General features: G+C 45.0%; 1 protein-coding gene across 1 annotated transcript in view; it reads left to right on the plus strand.

Annotated features, from left to right (window-relative positions):
* Positions 1-11,164, plus strand: part of KIAA1147 (KIAA1147 ortholog) — a 14,987-nt gene extending 3,823 nt beyond the window's left edge. The window contains exons 2-9 of the mRNA XM_010008211.1: positions 5,833-5,932; positions 6,986-7,144; positions 7,832-7,985; positions 8,242-8,380; positions 8,851-8,982; positions 9,172-9,322; positions 9,804-9,872; positions 10,969-11,164. Of these exons, the coding sequence (XP_010006513.1) occupies positions 5,833-5,932; positions 6,986-7,144; positions 7,832-7,985; positions 8,242-8,380; positions 8,851-8,982; positions 9,172-9,322; positions 9,804-9,872; positions 10,969-11,164 (1,100 nt within the window). The remainder of the gene's footprint in view (positions 1-5,832; positions 5,933-6,985; positions 7,145-7,831; positions 7,986-8,241; positions 8,381-8,850; positions 8,983-9,171; positions 9,323-9,803; positions 9,873-10,968) is intronic.
* Positions 11,165-17,549: the final 6,385 nt, after the last annotated feature.

Below are 17,549 nucleotides of genomic sequence, written 5' to 3' on the forward strand. Positions count from 1 at the left end.
GGGGGGGGAGATGCCGCTCTGAGGGGAGCCCCTGAGCGGGAGGGGGTGGGCAGGCGCTGTGCCAGGGACAGGGGTGCTGGGGAGGGTGCTGGGGCACCCCATGTCCCCCCAGCCACGTCCGGGCCTTGGGCCGAGCTCCTGCCCAGCGCCTCCTGGGGAGCACCAACCTGTTGGCAGCATCTCGAGAGCATCCGTCTGTCTCCGTGGTGTGGAGCTGCCTGCAGCTGTCCACGATGGGCATAAATCTGGCGGGCACGCAGGGCACGATCCCAGCAGCAGCTCGGCTGTGTGTTTCTTGGTGAGCTGTGTGTTTAAGGGCTGGCCTCCGGGAGACATCTCTGGGACTCTCCGTGCCTTGGAGTGCTGTAACCGAGGAGGGCAGAGGAGAGAGAGGGGCAAGGGAAGGTATTTTCCACCATTCAGTGCCAAATTCATCTCTCTTGGCACTGTTGGACTTCGGTGTTGTATCACCTCTTTTACTGAAAGAGTAGATCAATTAGTTTAAGTAAATTAAATTTAATTTCAAGTCTGCAAATCAGTTTTTCAGAAAACAGTTGTTTTCCTGGTGTTCTCACGGTATCCACCAAACGGGATGTTATGACACAGATAGGAAGTTAGTACCCACCTCGTGTCTGCCAACACAGGTACCGTGCTTAGGGGTCTGATGTGTCCTCAGATATTTGGGGCTTTCAGCTGCCTGGTGCCAACCAGGGTTGCAAAAGCAAATGTGGGCTTGGCTGAACCCCTCGGTACAAGGGGCAATGGGTGCAAACTGGAGCATAGGAGGTTCAAGGTGAATATCAGGAAGAGCTTCTTTACTGTGAGGTGACAGAGCCCTGGAACAGGCTGCCCAGGGAGGTTGTGGAGTCTCCTTCACTGGAGACATTCAAAACCCACCTGGACACGTTCCTGTGTGATGTGCTCTGGGTGACCCTGCTCTGGCAGGGGGGTTGGACGAGATGATCTTTCGAGGTCCCTTCCAACCTCTGGGATTCTGTGATTCAGTGATCAGAAAGTTTAGGAAGTAGCTTGGGAGATGCAGGAGCCCATTTGCATCCAGATGGGGGGGAAAAGCTCTTTCCTCTGCAGACACTTTCTTAGCCAATCCATAGCAAAACTACTAGAGACAGGAAAGGGCTCTGTAAAGCTTGGTGGGGTTCTTCACTGGAAGGGGGAGGCAACCAACATCATTCTTACAAGGGGGCCCTGTTAGTGAAGACTGAATCCCAGTCTTGAACCGGGAGTCCTAAATGTGATGGGCTGTCAGAAATGCAGGCTGCCAAACAGCATGGCTACTGTGTCCTGAAAGGCCAAAGGGATTTTGAGAAATTACCAGTTTCATTCTGCACCAGAGACAAGTGTCTTAAGTCTAAAATGTCAGAGGCTCTTGACTCATCAGAATTCAAAATGAGATTGGATGTCATCTCTCCAACAGAAAATGGGAAGGGGAGGTGTTTCTCATAAGTATCCAAAACATGGAAGAGTCTGGATGACTGCACCAACAGCAGGTTCTCTTTCAATCTGAGAGCATATGCCTTCTACAAAATGGTGAGATTTTCTTGGTTGTCAGAAAGCTGAGCTCTCACAGGAGTTTGTCTGGACCAGCTGTTGCTTTGAATGAAGTCCAGGGAAAGTTGGGAAACAGCTGTTCTCACATCTGATGTGCAGTTAATGCTGGGTGCCATCAGCCTTGGATGTCAACAGACTTGTCAAATCCAGGAAAATTCCACCTCCTGCTTCTACACAACGTGGATGCTGAATGTAAGCAGCATGGTGGGACAGTGAGGAGCACATCAACAAATGTCAGCTTCACAGGTGGAGGGCAAAGTGCCCTGTGCAGGATATGGGCTTGGCAAAGTGCTGTGAACTTGCTCAGGTCGGAAAGAGGATTTGGGAACCCCTGGGTGAACTGCATCAGGTGGTATGAAGAACTTTTGGAATGTTTGTAGGGCTGTCTGGTCCTTGTGTATGACTTAAAGGAGATCATCCAGTCAGTGTCTGAGCTGGAAACCTGCTTGATCCTGCCCAGGAAAAGCAGAGCAGATCCCCTTTAGTAGCTTGCTCAGTCATGCGAAAGGCAGAATTTCTGGCGGTGGCTGGGAGGGCAGTGTGGCAGGTAATGTCTGCTGAGATACAAGCAAGCAATTGGGTGAGAGATGTTTTACTGTGGAAAGATGAAGTGGTTACTATGTTAATAAAGAATGTAACAGCTTTCCTCCAACATTTAGAATGGCTTGAAGCAGACACACTCAGTGTAAATAGCAGTTGTGTGTGATGAGTTCACAAAGGTAGGTGATGGAGTCCCTGGGACTCTGTCGATGCTTGTGTGAGTGGATGAGCATAAGAGCCAGAGGCGGCTTCTAAATCACTGGTGCTGTCCTCACCTCCAGCGTGATGAACCTTGTGGCACTTGAGAAGGAGCTCTTTCCACAGCTATTACAAAGACAGCTCTTGCACCAGTGCAGAAAGTGAACTGTAAGCTAGAGTGCAGAATGGTGGCAGCCTGAGAGCCAACTGTGCAATCATCTCATTGCTCCCTACCCTCCTTTAGGCACTCCCCTCTTTCAGAAGTGATGAGTTGGGAATGCTCTGACACTTTAAAAAGCATGAGCACCAGGGTCTGCGCAAACTCTGCCCCTTAAAGAGCACTGTCACAAGGGGCTTCACTGAGGCTGCTGAACTTCCTCAGGGCAGTGTTCCCTTGGGCAGGTAGTAACAGAAGACCTAACACTATCTTGGGCAGCAATGGAGATACATGTGGTAGGTGTGACTTGGTGTAAGGTTCAAGCACATGTGCTTTCTGAGACTTATACTTGTCTTGAGCAAAGCAAGTGGAAAAAAAAAAAAAAGTATGTGGAGACCGGCGCACAAAATAGAACAACAAATGATAGAGCTAAGTCCATGGCCACATCAACTCTGTCAGGTCAGAATAGTCACAAAGAGGCTGAACCTTCTTAGCCCTTTTTCTGTGATGGAGATGATGGTGATCAATGGAGTTCCCACACAGTCTGTAGGCTTAAAGTGTGATGTGAGCAATGGAGGGAGAAGGAGAAGGAAGAGCCCTAGGAAAGTAATCCATTTTGCTCCAGTGAATGTACAGATCCTGTATTTTCCTGTCCCACATTACTTCCATGCAGGAAATTGAGCCAATGTGATGACTAGGTCACAATTTGTGTGTCTCATGTCCTGGCACAGCATGGTAGCATTGCACCGTTGGGGACCCTAAAGATCTTGGGAAACAGCTAATGGTGAGATCCAGGTGATGACCACCAAAGGCTAATGCTATCATAATTTCTGTAAGGTTGTGAAAATCCAGGGGAGAGAAAATTCAAGAGAAAGAGGAAGAACATCCTTAACTTTGCACACCAGAAGCTGAGAGTGCAGGTTCTGACTTGGTCTGGAGCTGGGAGATAGCTCCCAAAGAGATCTCCAGGTCTGCAGATCTGACTCTCAGCAACACCACTCGTCTGGTCTGTAACGCTGGGTGACTCTCACTTGGAAAGTTTCCCATGCACACGAGAGCTGCTTTCTGTGCAGGGAAGGGCAATGCTTCCTGTTTTTCTACAACATTGCTCCCTCCTCCGGTTTCTTGGCCGGGCTGGCCATCGCTATTGCATCTGAGTGAAGTCTCTCCTTTGTTTGTTCTACTGTTTCATCAGACTGACTTTTTTTATCTCCACGTTTGCTCTCCGACTGCCACGTCGCACAAACGTCCATAGGGCAAGGAGGCGTGAGGAGCTGCCAGGAGCACAGGTGTGGGTTGCTTGTGGCAGATCCCAGAAAAAAAAACGTAGCGGCGTGGTACATGAGTTGGTTTTGGTGGTCACATGTAGGGTAAGGATCTGTTTCTAGGTGTCTTTTCCCTGCTTACTGCTGCAGAACAGACATTGTTTGGCCCGTGTCCCACTTCAAAACCTCTGTAGTGGGTGTTTCACCTGACAGGAGTGTTTGTAACTAAACTGAACAAAGTCAAACAGTTTCCTTCACTCAGTGGTGATCTTGCATATTGGTCTATTAATCTATAGGTAATGGCCCATAAGTGATTTGATTCTCTGCAATGCAAGACTTAAAAGCGGATCTGGCCTCAACCACAATTCTGTGGTTAAGAGGCAACAGTCTTAACTTCCTTGCTCTGTCACAGAAGGGTCTTGTGCCTTTAAAAAGAAAACCAAACACACAAAAAGCCCCAAACAACAGAAGCCAACATCTATATATAATATGCAAAACCTACAGGGGACCGCGCAGGCTGGCATGATGTCACTGGCTTTCTCTGCCAGCCTTTCACACGCCTCAGAGGCAAAGACGCTTCACAGCAGAACTCTGTGATTTCGCCTGTGATTGCATGGAGCTGTGCTTGGGGTCACGAGGCTGCTGCTGCTCCCCTGCCAGCCTGGCTCTGTGGGAGAGGTCTCCTTGTGGACTAGAGGGAGTTAGGTGGATGTAAAACTTCTCCTGTTGCCACACTTCAACACTGATGCTTTTTTGAAGTCCTTGCCAGGCAGGGCTGGGGGACGTCTGCTGAATACAGTATCTGTTTGAGAAGAAAAATAGCCTATTTAAATGTCAGTAGCTGATCCCAATTCCTGTGTGAGAGTGCATGCATATACTTATGCTGTATGAGTAATGACATAACAGACAGGCTTTAGAAATGAGGACTTCTATTTAAATATCTCTAAAAGTCTCAGCCAAGTGTAAGACCCTTCCCAATGTACAATGTTCATGTAAACAGAGCTGGGATGCTTACCCCAAAGGGTGGTGGAAGGACTGTGCCAGCAGAAAGCATCATCACAATGCATCTGCTATTGCATTATACTGAAGAATGTTTATTTGCTTTAAATACAAAGCAAGTAACTTAAACAAAAGTTAAAACGAAGACACATTACTTCAAATGCTGTTGCTATGTGCAGGCCGACAGAGCCGACAGAACAGAAACCCAGTGGGGAAACCTGGAGCACATCTCAGTGCAGGGAGCGTCCAGATGAACGAGTTAGGCTTTGGAGTGCTGGCGTGGGAAAGCCAGAGCAGTCACTTTTCTTTGTACGTGGTAAACCTGCCAGTGGCAGGGCAGAACTTCACCAGCTTTAGGGACTTTTTGTGACTTCTCTGATAACATCTGTTCCAGGATCAGGCTCCTCAGGTGGCCTTTTCCACTGAACAACCGCATGCTTTCTGGTTGGGTTGGCAGGTGACACATGTTTACTAATCTTGATCTAGCTTCGAATTTAAGTGCTTTTTTGTTTGTTTATTCTAGCATGCACAAACATTTTGCAGTACTTGGATCACTTCAGCTAACTCCTCCTATCTTAAACTAAATGTGAGAGATTCCAGGGAGAAGTATTGATGATTGGGATGCTGGCTTAGGGGTTCCTGTTTGACCAGCCCTGGCAAGCATAGCCAAAGGAGGATGTTGATGGAGGTATGAGCTATCACAGAAACTCATCCTGAAGAGCAGCAGTGTATACTTTGGGTTCTTTCTATATCAGATGCTCATGTTGACAGCCTGAATGGAACAGCATGAATCCCATAGCTCATCCGTTGTCAGGTCAAGTTGTAGCTGCTCTGCAATTAACTGTATAAAGGATAAACCCACAAAATACTACTAACTTCAGAAACAGCTCCAGAAGTTCTGCAATATCTGAGTGTTGTGCTGCAACAAGTAACGTTTGCAAGAAATGAGGAGCTACTCTCTGCAACAATTTAGTGAGTTCAGGAGTTGTGTTATTGTACTGTTACGGGTGATGTACAAGCAACAACTTGTTGTTGCTGGCGTTGGCCCTTTCAAACTGAGTACTGTGCCCAAGTTTCCCTGAAAAAATTTTTGCTTCTCTGCAGGCAACATGGTGGAGTGGTGTTTACCCCAAGATATTGATTTGGAAGGTGTGGAATTCAAATCCATGGCAAGCGGGTCCCACAAAATCCAGTCAGATTTCATGTGAGTATGTCTGAGCTATATTACTTCTGTCTCTTACCTGTACATCTACACCACGCAGAACACTACATTACACAGAACACACAAGAAAAATACCGTCTATGATGTTCCTGCATAAATGTGCTGCTAAACTGTGTCTAGCTGAGTCACAGGTACTCTTCAGCATCATATCAAGTACTGTTTACCTATGTGGGATCTGCTGTACAACAGCTTTGGCTGTGGAGGTCAGCTGGTGAATGGGGCAGGCCAGCTTCTCAGTGGTGTGCAAATTTTTATGTGCGTTGGGCAAATCATACTGCACTGCTATTACTGGGAGTGTCAGCAGAGGCCTGAGGTGAAGGGGAAAGAATGTCAGAACTGGAATGGGAAAGATTTTGCAGGAACTGGGCTTAGAAAAGGGTTCTTATTTCCACCAGTGCTTTTGAATCCTTTCCATGTTGTGATAAACAGCCTTTGCTCGCTTTCTTCCTTGTGAGCCCCTTCCTTCAGACGAAAGGCCTAAGCCAGGAATTTTCTGCATTCCCATCCTTTTACTTACATGGTATTGCAATGCAGCAATGCTTTACAATGAACTGGAGTGTCACAATTCCTTTTGGTCAGCATTAACAGTTACTTTATCAAAGGCATGTGAACTGAACCCTTGCACTCAACTGGAGTATGCTTCAATATGCTGGCACCCAAAATATGACTAGGTAGCTTCATGCACTGCAGGCTCTTCCTTGCAAGAAGGGTGCTGCATTGACTATGTCCTACATCCTCTGTTAGTATTCCTTCCAAGTTCTTCCCCTACCTGTATTCCTTACCAGCCTGTGACACAGCTGGTAGGAGCTTCAGTGGTAGAGGCACTGGGAACTCTTCTCTTAAATATCCTGTTCCTGAGAAGCCCAGGACACCCAATGTCTGCTCCCAGCCCTTCAGGTAGCAAGGTGGGTTTTCAGGGGGTTCCCTAAAGAAGAAACTGTGTTTCCAAATCAGTCCTTTTCACAGTCAGTTACCTTTATTTCTTCCCCTTCCCTCTTGTTAACATTAACCTTTCTGTGAAACTTTTGTCCCCAGTTATTTCCGAAAAGGGCTCTGTTTTGGCCTGGCCTGCTTTGCCAACATGCCCGTGGAGAGTGAGTTAGAGCGTGGTGCCCGCATGAAGTCTGTGGGGATTCTCTCCCCTTCCTACACCCTGCTGTATAGGTACATGCACTTCCTGGAGAACCAGGTCAGGTAAGTTCCCTTGGGAATGGGCCTGGCCACTTCCTGCCTGTGAGAGGTAATGTTGCCTCGATGGAGAGTAGTTTTAGGCATGAGTGAGAATTTGGTTACAGTGCTGAGCACTTCCTTGATCGACTGCTTCTCCAGAAAGAGTTACAGGTTCACAACTGGAAGGAAACAAGGAACTGATTAGCAGCAGTCTGTTCATTGCTAACAGGCTTGTCAGATGCTACCCAAACCCTGCACGTTTTGTAGAGACTTAAGTGCCAAGGGGAGAGTTGAGAGGACAAGAAGTTCTCCTTCTCTTCTTCTGAAAATAATTTTACTAAGGGCACACAAAAGGCTTCTGAATCTGTGGTGGTAATCCTGGCTAGGTATGTGCCTCAACTGTGTTGAGTGGGCCTGGCAGGGAAAACGGTGATGGTGAAAAGGAAGCTCTTCCTACCTGAGCGTATTTTCAAACAGGATCAGTCCTATGCATACATCAGCTTGCAGTCTGCTTCAGTCCTGTCCATGCTCTCTGGCTGCGCTGAAAGCTTGTGTTACCCCTGAGGCTTTGGCTGCCCTTCTGGACAAGTCTGTGCAGCTGAGACCCTCAAGGCTCCTTTGCTGGCTAGGAAAGCAGATGTCAGCTGGGGGCAAGGTACTAAATAAGTCTGGAGACACTACAGATATCTCCTTTTTTTCTTTCTTTTCCAGACACCAGCTGGAGATGCCAGGGCACTACTCCCATTTGGAGGCATTCTATGATGACAAGAAAGGAGTTCTCCCAGATAGCAAGGGCACCTCCACCTCGCAGCAACCTGTTCACTGGCTGCCATCCATCCACAGATACATGTACCCAGAGATGAAGGTGAGGTGCTCTGAGGCTTGCAGGAATGTGCAGTGTGCTGCTGCTTCTTGCCGGTGTCTCATACGTCTTTATATAAGCAGCCACTCCAGTGCCCTGTAGGCTGTTTTAGTTAAGAATTTGTTCCTTGGACTGTTACAAGCTGTAGTTCTCTCTCATTGCTGTGTGCTGGTCTTGCTCCCACATTTAGACTTAGCATCTGTGCATGTGTCCCTGTTTCACCTCTGAGCCATTTTCTTCCTTTTCCCTCCACCTGCAGATCACACACCCTGCTGGCTGTATGTCTCAGTTCATCAAATTTTTTGGTGAGCAGATCCTTGTCCTCTGGAAGTTTGCCCTGCTGCGCAAGCGCATATTGATATTTTCACCGCCCCCAGTTGGAGTTGTCTGCTATAGAGGTATGTTTCCAGGGACACTGCAGAGCTCTGATCTAGCAGGCTGAAGCACTGCAGAAATGCCTGTGGGTACTGAGGGGACAGACAACATGCAGATCTTCAAAATCCATTGCAACCATTCCTTGTGAAGACACCATTCAGCCTGCATTTACCCAGTTCTTACAAAATGCTCTTCTGCAGGCCTTTTGGGTAAGGACACACCTGACGCTGCCACATGTTGATAGGAACTGTGTTTGACAGTAAGAGTGCTGAATGGATTTGTGGAATCTAGAACGTGGGATTCCTACGGAAGGACTGATTATTTCCTATCCAAAACAGGATGTCCCCAGTTGAGAAGTTCTGGTGTTCAGGGGCATTTCAAAGCTCTAACCATTGTTTTCTTAGAAGTGTGCAAGAAAACTGAGTAAATGGGGTTCAGAAAGCCTTTAAGGGAATACTGAAAGCATCTCAGGATGTACTTCTCTTGTCCACAGTGTATTGCTGCTGTTGCCTTGCCAATGTTTCTCTGCCTGGCCTTGGAGGAACTGTCCCTGAGTCCAAACCATTCTTCTACGTGAACGTGGCAGACATAGAAATGCTGGAGACAGAAGTATCATATGTGGCCTGTAAGTATGATGGATTAGGCATGATGTTTTTAACTTCGGGCTGTAAAATGTCTTGAGACACCAGACTGTGGAATCAAACTGATGAGAAATAGGATGTGCATGGAATGACTAACTACAAAAGCAGAATAGAACAGTTGGTCAGCTGGGAGAGCAACATTCTGCGCTGAAAATCTTCTCTAATTTTGGCAGGTACAACAGAAAAGATCTTTGAGGAGAAACGGGATCTCTATGATGTGTATGTGGACAACCAGAATGTGAAGACACATCATGAACATCTGCAGCCACTTCTGAAAATAAACAATGCTGATAAGGAGAAATACCGACGGCTCAATGACCAGAGGTAATAATAGACATCTGGCTGGTCCTGACAGGACAGCAGTGCCATGTGGGATAAAGAGGACACGCTTCTTTGTACTTTCCTTCTTGTCTTAGTATTTTCAGGGTTTCCCACTGCTTCAGCTTATCTCTTTAAGATTCTGGTTCCACTGCAGCTGCTGCTATGAGAGCTGCTGGACACTCTGCACACATACGATTAGTCTGCCAGTGAGCTGATGGAGCAGTTAGAAGGCAGGAAGAGAAGCAGAGGTTGTGCCTCACCGTTGGTTCAACCACTGATCAGTAGCAGAACTGAGAACATAGCCTGATTTCTAGTCCAGCATCTTATAAAGACTTCCCTGCTACCTCAGGTACTGGGGCAATGGTGTTAGTCTGATTGCTATCCAAGAGATGGCTGTGACATTTTTAGTTGTAACCCTTGTCTGCTTCTAATGCTTTGAGATTCACTGTAGGTATGTGCATTTAATCTGTTTCCCTTCTCTCAGGCAGATGTTAATGTATTCTCAAGAAGTGGGTGAGGATTGTAGCTCCTGTGAAGAGGACCTTTTCATCTTGTGAGTGGCTACCTTTAATACTTAGTTGGTCTCTGTTAGTTTTAGGGAGCCTCTTTCACTGATTGCATGTTGCACTAATCAGCATATGATGAAACATCATGGCTAATGTAATTCCATGCTCAGCTCTCTTCCTCTAGAGAGCCGAGAACCAAACTTGTCTCTTCAGATCATCTTCATTTAAATTTGATAAGCCAAATGCAGCCATATTAGTTTCCATCTGTGTCTCTTAAGTGCTAGGAGGGAGAAGAGAATTTTAAAAACAAGTAGAAATGCAATAATCCCCTCCCATTTTTTAAAACATAAGCACCATAGGACTTTTCATACTAGAACATTTGGCTCAGGAATGGAGTGTCTGTGGGAAGTAGGCACTGTACTGTGCTGGGAGAGGTACAGCATAGAGATAAGACCTGCATGTGAAGGATTGGCCCATTGATGTGACTGGCTTTGTATTTGACAAACAGAGGAACCAGAACTGGGTGTAGAGTATGAGGTAGGCAATGAGATGCAAACCACACCTTTACCACCTTTACTGCCTGTTGCTATTGTTCAGTCAGCAGCAGGTGAGAAGCACTGGGGTGGAATTGTGTGAAGGGCTGCTGGGACAGAGCTCTGGCGATAAGAGCTACACAGATGCAGTCAGAGCTCTTTCTGAACAGCCTTGCATGTTCCTAGGAAGGCACTAGGTAAGGAGTAGCTCTCACTGCTGTGCTCTGTGCCAGTGATGGAGAATTTATTTACTCAGTGTCTTACTAAATGGATGACAACACCGTTTCCTTCTTTGCATTAAAGGAGCTAGAAGGTCTGATGTACCCACTTGGTTACCACAAAGTACGCATTAGCTGATAACGTGGCTTGCTTCTGAAGTGCGACATGCCTACCATAAGGAGCCAGAGAAAAGCACTGTTGTAAATGAGAAGTTACTGCTTTATCTTTGTTTATTTTGGGTCATCCATAGGGTGGATGGAAAACTACTACAGTAGGTTCTGTGACTAAAGGGGATTGAATGCTGTTCTGAGGCTCTGCTACCTGTTTGGTAAATATGCTATCTTTTGGGGGGGGTTCCAATGCCATCATCTTAGCTGACTTTATCCTACAGGTTTTTCATGGAGCAGAACAACCGCATATTTCAGACGCTGATGGAAGTGTCAGCCAGCCAGGACAAGACACTGACAGCTGACCACGCACGAGGCATGGGCTTGGATCCCCAAGGGGATAGAAGTTTCCTTATGGACCTTCTGGAAGTGTATGGCATCGATGTTATGCTGGTCATTGACAACCCCTGCTGCACTTAAACCAAGGGCAAGAGAGATGGGGAGCAAAGATCACTTTTTAAAGACTACCAGACATTGCTTAGGAGGATCACTGGAATTCACTGCAGCCACTGGACAGATCTCCTTTTATTTAGTATCTTTATATGGAGAGTATTTATAATTTTAAACCAAAATGTGATGTTATTTTCTCCCCCTTGACTTCCCAATGAGTACCTGCTCCAGATATGTTTTATATTTGTTTTTGTCTCCTTTCCTCTTTGTGTTTTTGTTCTGTTGAGATAGGACCAGTGGCACCTTTGCACCAATGCTCACTGTTGCCAGTGATAGCTAGGTTTTAGCCTAGCCTGGATACCTGAGGGCTGAAGACTTCAGGAAAGCACTTTGTCTGATGGGGACCAATGTGAAATGCTGTAGCTGAGCTCTCAAAACCTGACTGGAAAAAAACCCCTCCTATCATCCCCTCTTCCACTTAGGAATCGAAGAGAGCTTCAGCACAGGCTGTTAGTGGCCCAATCTCATAAAACATCTCCTGTTCTACCATGTTTATTGGTGGGGACAGTTAAACCAATGATAAAAAACAGGACTCTTAAACACCCCTCACCTTGCTTTTAGCAGCTAGTTGGAATAAACCACCCTTCCTTGTCAGTGGCAAAAGCAAGTTTGGGATAGGGGGGTTTTACAGAATCTTATGACTTTGATCTTTATGACCAGAGCAGCACCGTTTCCCTTCCAGCATTTGAGGTGGTATAAACTGGCAAAGATGATACCTACCTCTCCCACAGCTGTGGAAGAGCACCATCTCTGCTTAATCCCTCCTACCATTTCCTCTGGTTTTCAGTTGCATCACATCTGCTGCTTTGGTTTAAAATATCCAAACCAGCAAGATGGCCTCCCATTTGACAGGAACAAACACCACTGAGCCACCTTGCAGTCACTATGCTCTCCAGCCTTAGCTCAGATGATGCTGGGGCTGGATTGGGTTGAGTAAGTATGCTTTAACTAATGTCACCAGCTCTTCCTTTGTAATAGATGGTACTTGTCACTCCTTTGCTTTTACATTGTCTCCTGAGTCTCCTTTTGTAGAGCAGCCTTCAGCACTGCCTGCCACTGTCCTTGACTTCCAGTGTGACACAGAGAGCAGCAGTGTGTGACCTTTCAGCTGGAACAGCATCGCAGTTTGCAGGAGGTTCTCTTGGAGTTTAGTGTTCTTAACTGGCACAGCTGCAGGAAGCAATGTCTAACAGCAAGTCTTTTTTTTTTTTTTTTTTTCCCTTCCTGGGCAGAGACCATGTAGAATCAGATAAACAGTGTTTCTTATTCCTGTGCTTTGGAAAGAACAGGTTCAGTTCATGCAGGACCAGTGGTTACATCCAGGAAAGCTATCCTGATGGTTCTTTCTTTGCTGTGCCAAAAGCCAAGAACGACACTGTGGGTTCTAGATGTGACGTACTGCTTTGCCCCAAATCCTTCAGCCAGTAGTAGCATCAGCTTTAAGCTAACTGTTCTTCCTGAACTATGGCTATAGCTAATTAAGCTGCTGCTTATACCGTAATATAATTCAGCAAACTGGGAGCCTTTCTGCAGTTTGTAGAAATGCAAACTGTAACTGATGGGTCCATGTATTGTAACATTTTCTAGGATGAGACAGAGCCTGATCCACCAAAGTCTCTCCCTTCAATTGTTTTTAAAAAAGGTGAAGCAAATGTTCTCCAAGTAGACCCTCAGTGGATTGCCTCCTTCTGGAAGGAAGGGGGCTGCTAGGTCCTGTTTTTCCCTGAAGGCTGTTTCGCAAAGGGGTAGTTTTGCTTGCTATGGATTCAGAGGTTTGGGCGAGTTGTAGAATCAGGGGCCTCACAAGGCTTAGTGCACAGTTCATTGGTATATGCTTCAGCATATTATGTTCCTGTGATCTGTCTCTCTGCAGTCACTCCCCTGCCTGCTTTTTGAGGGCTTTGGATGTTTTTGTACAGAGAAAAACTTGCTGCTGCTTGTAGTGCCAGTTACTCACAACTGTAATGTAATCATCCTTAGAAGGTTGAGGAAAAACATGGAGAAAGAGGAAGAAACAGAGCTGAATATCATTTAATGAAAAGACCAGCCACTTCCTAAAGAAAAGGCTTTGTTTTTTAAATCAACATCTCTAGTATGAAAAAAGTGACCTGCAATCTCCATTCTTTTTTTCTGACATACACTTCAGTTTTAACATGCTGTTTGCAGTGAAGATCCCTGAGGAAGTATTGCTGACACTGTATTGCTGACACTTGCTTAACTTCCTTCAGATAGATAATACAAAAAAAAAGGAACTGAAACTTGTCTCTAGCAATTCTTCCTCTCACTTTCTTCAAGGCTGGCTACATAGTTTAGCTGTGGTCAGCTGTTAATGACTTTCCGTTCTCTTTGATGTCAGTAGATCTTTTCATGAAGTAAATAGAAACAAACCTTAAATTTGTCATGGCAATTGTACAACCTCTGCAGTCAGAGGCCTTATAGCACTAGAGCACTGTGTTCGCAAGCTGTCAGAACATCAGGTCTACTAGACAAGACTGCTAAAGCCCACTGAGCAGAACCTCCTGAAATTATTATTTCATTCATTAAACCTCCGCTTTCCAGAAACTGGGTCGTCACTTGGTAGCAGCACTGTGGCTGCAGAAGCATAAAAGCAAGCAGATGACTGTAAAAGTAGCATCCATGCTACATTCCAGCTGAATTGCTACAGCCTATTTTGCTTCTCTGCAACCTCTCCTGGCAGGTGACTGCTACAAAAGACAGAAAAGACAACAAAAAGCCTTCTCTATCTTAACCCTCCCTTGTTCTATTTGCTGCAAAAGAACTTTCCAGCTGCACTCCCCTTTTCTAATTGACATTGCTTGTATTGTTGGCACATGTGGAAAATCCTTGATAAATAGGTATATGATCTAAACAAATGGCTTGAGCCATGAGGTTTTATTCAGTAGGCTGGTTTTGTTTGGAACCAACTTCACTGAATCTTGTATTTCTGGGAGATAATACAGAGTAAAACAACTGAGTGTATATATTTGAAATCCCCTCTTGAGGACTTTACAGTTGCTTTTTTTAATACTAGCATCTGGGAAGGAGGCAGTAAGTTGGGTGTATTTTCAATTAAAAGAGGGAGGAAAGTGGCATAGGTAGGCTATTGCTTTTTATTGCAAAAATCCTCTTCTCCATTTGAAGTACTTTGCCTTTACAGTGGTGCCTTTGATTTCTTTAGTGTGATGTCTCTGGTCAGTTGCATGTGATCAGAGCCCAGGATGACTGGTGGTTACAGTAACCAGGTGTATGTCCTGTGTCCTGGTGGAGGGAGTCTGGGATGCTCCTCTCCTGTCACCCAAGTCACAGCACAGCAGGTGCTTAGTTGGTACTTGCTAGAGTTTAACAGGAGAGCAAAAGCTTCATAGTTGCATTTTAACTCCAGTTGTACTAGAAATGTATAATCAAGTAATTAATTATTGTACTATCTGGATTGGAGGGTAAAGCTTGGGAGAGAAATAAAAGCTAGGTTTTTAAATCTGAATAAGGTATATCATGACTTAAATCATACAAAAGTCTTCCCTCTGCAAGGTCTGGCCAAGCTGCATAGAGCCAAGTACAACAGAACTATAATGGATTCTAGGAGAAAGGCATTTTACTGAATTGCAGTTCAGATTTGTCTCAGAGACATGCTAATACCTTCTTTTCTAGCACATATGAAGTAGTTAGTCCAATGTGTATTGGAGCTAATTGTGATGTCTGTCACAGGTTAGCTTGCCTAGCCAGCATCCTTAAGGGCAGAAGAAAGTTCCATCACTTTTTCAAGGGAAGGTAGCTTACTGTACAGTTTATTCTGTAAAGCAGTGCTATTGTAATACCTCTTCCATTTTGAGACATGCCAAAGTTAGTGAGCAAAAATCTAGGAGCAGCTGCGGCCCACTTGGTGACAGACTATGCAAGGCACTGGCATGCTTTGCTCTGGAAAGAGGAAGGGCAAGAACACTTTGTCCTAGTGCAAAGGTCTAGGTACAAAATCATGCACATGAAGCCAAATTCTCAGCATTGCCATCACTTCTAAGTTAGTTAATGTCTCATTTCTGCCCCCTCCAAAGCTAGTGGTTTAGTAGTTATGGGAGAAAACAACACGTCTTTCTCAAGGAACTGGAACATGCTGACTTAAAAGAATGCTATGTGTGTCTAAACCAGAGGGTACTAAATGCTTATGCACCAGGATTTCAGGTGCTGGTCAATGCAACATGCCATTCAAATGAGAATATTTAATTGTGGTTAAAATAAATGGGTGCCTTGGGCTGGTCCATAATTAAGTTGTTATCCTTCCTTTTTAGTTATGTTACAGTATTTTAAGCCCTTCTAGAACAGACTGAGTTGAAGCCAGGGTAAGTGTTTTCATGAATGGGACCTAGGATTCTACTACTTCCCATCTTGGAGTTTATACAAAGAAAGTTGTTTGTCTTGCTGTCAGGCAGAAACTGAGTCCTTTTCTCAACACTGTAGATAAAATAGGCAGGGGCTGAACCTGTTGTGTACTGTTTTCCTCACACCTCCCCTCTGAATGTTGCAATTCAGAGGTCTAGAGCCACAACCATATTGGAAGACCTCTGAACTACACAGGAGGGGGAAAAAAATTACTTGAATGGTATTTATACAAGCTACTCAACTTATGCTGATATGAATATTTAAATATCAGCCTGTGTCTCAGATGATCCTTGGTACTTTAACATCAGAACAGCATTAACAATCCCAATTCTAGAGGGAGCTATTGGTTGCCCTCAAGCAAGGAATCACATTGCAATGGGAGAGGTGTATGTCATACTGTGGAAAAGAATTAGTCATTTTCCCTGTAAAATGGTACAGATGAACCAGAAGGTAGTTCTTACCATCTCGCCTCTTGCAGCAGGCTGGTTGTAGTTGTAACAGCTCTGATGTTGTTTGCATCTTGCAGATGTGTGGTTGCTCCCATAGGCCTGTGGCTGTGTAGAGAAACTGCTTACTAGAACATGGGTATTTTTTAATACAATTAAAGCTTACCTTTTTGAAATGGCTGCTGCCTCATCTTTCCTGCCACTTGTGAAAAATAAACGTTGCTGATTTCATTACAGAAGCCTCAGCTTCAGGAAAAACTCAAGTTCGTGAGAAATGCCCCTGAAAGAGCCAGTGGCTGCAGAGCAACTTTCTGGGCATCTCTGTGGCAAGCAAAAAGAGCAGAGCTCAGCCAACATGTTCCTTGGAGAATATCCCAGGAGTCCACTGAGCACTACAAATCACCACAGATAAGAAGACAGACAGCACAACATAGGCCCTATCACCAGCATAACTATTAAGAACAACTAGCAGGCTTCTACTCCCCTAGATCTGAGTCAAGAAAGGAATAAGTACTTGTCCCATAGCTGAAGTAGTTACCTTCTCCACAGTACAGACAAGGGAAGGACAGCATTCCTGTTTGCTTCTGGCATCTCCCAAAAAAACAACCCTACTTCCCCCTGTCAAGGCATTTTTCCTTCAGCAGGGCTCCAGCAGAGGATGCTGTTTCAGCAGCATGCAGCCAGCATGCAGCCTTGTTAACTGCAAGTCGATTCACTAATGTTCTTTGATGACAGCGAAGAATCAACAGATGAACTGGGACTAGATCACAGCATAATAAGGGGACTATGTATAAACAACAATCACATCAGAAAAAGAAGGATCGAATTTTTTTCTTCCAGTAAGCAGGGCAAAATCTTGTGAATCTCTAAGTTATAATAAGAAGGGCAACAGATAACCTTGCCTATGTCGGTAATATTTCCTTTCAGCAATTAAAGTGAAGCTATAAACACAAGCTCAGAAAAGCAACAAAACTAACTACAATACTAGGGCTCCAGGGAATGTAGGTTGCATAAGGAGAGATGAGCACTGTTTACATTAAAGAGAAGAACAATGAGACCTAATTAATAAAAAAGTTACATGGAAGCCCTTATTCATGTTATACTACTCCAGGAATAAGAGGAATACTTAGAAAAAAGACTCATTTGGCTTGTTAAAAGTGTCTTCCCACATGTATTTCATACAGCTTTGGGTCCAAGATGGCATTTTGCAATTCACTTCTGTATAACATACCTAAACTTGATCAAAGGAATAGATTTCTACTATATTATTAACTGGAACTCTGTGCTGTTGCATCTGTCAAGATGAAAAAAACCAGCATAACTATCTTATTCAGATACATATAGGGAATTTTAAACTTCCTCTGAAGCTTTGTATCACCAAACTCCAACTTATTTTGTGACAGAGTGGATAACCCATCCCCTGTTTCAATGTGGCAGTTCCAACATTCCATAGACCTGCTTTGTGTTACTACCCCCCTCTTTCCAAGATCCCAAGTTTTGTGAAATTCATACGTAGGTAAAGTAGACCTAAACTC

This window comes from Chaetura pelagica, unplaced genomic scaffold, assembly GCF_000747805.2.
Source record: "Chaetura pelagica isolate M959 unplaced genomic scaffold, ChaPel_1.0 scaffold92, whole genome shotgun sequence".
Lineage (NCBI taxonomy): Eukaryota > Metazoa > Chordata > Aves > Apodiformes > Apodidae > Chaetura > Chaetura pelagica.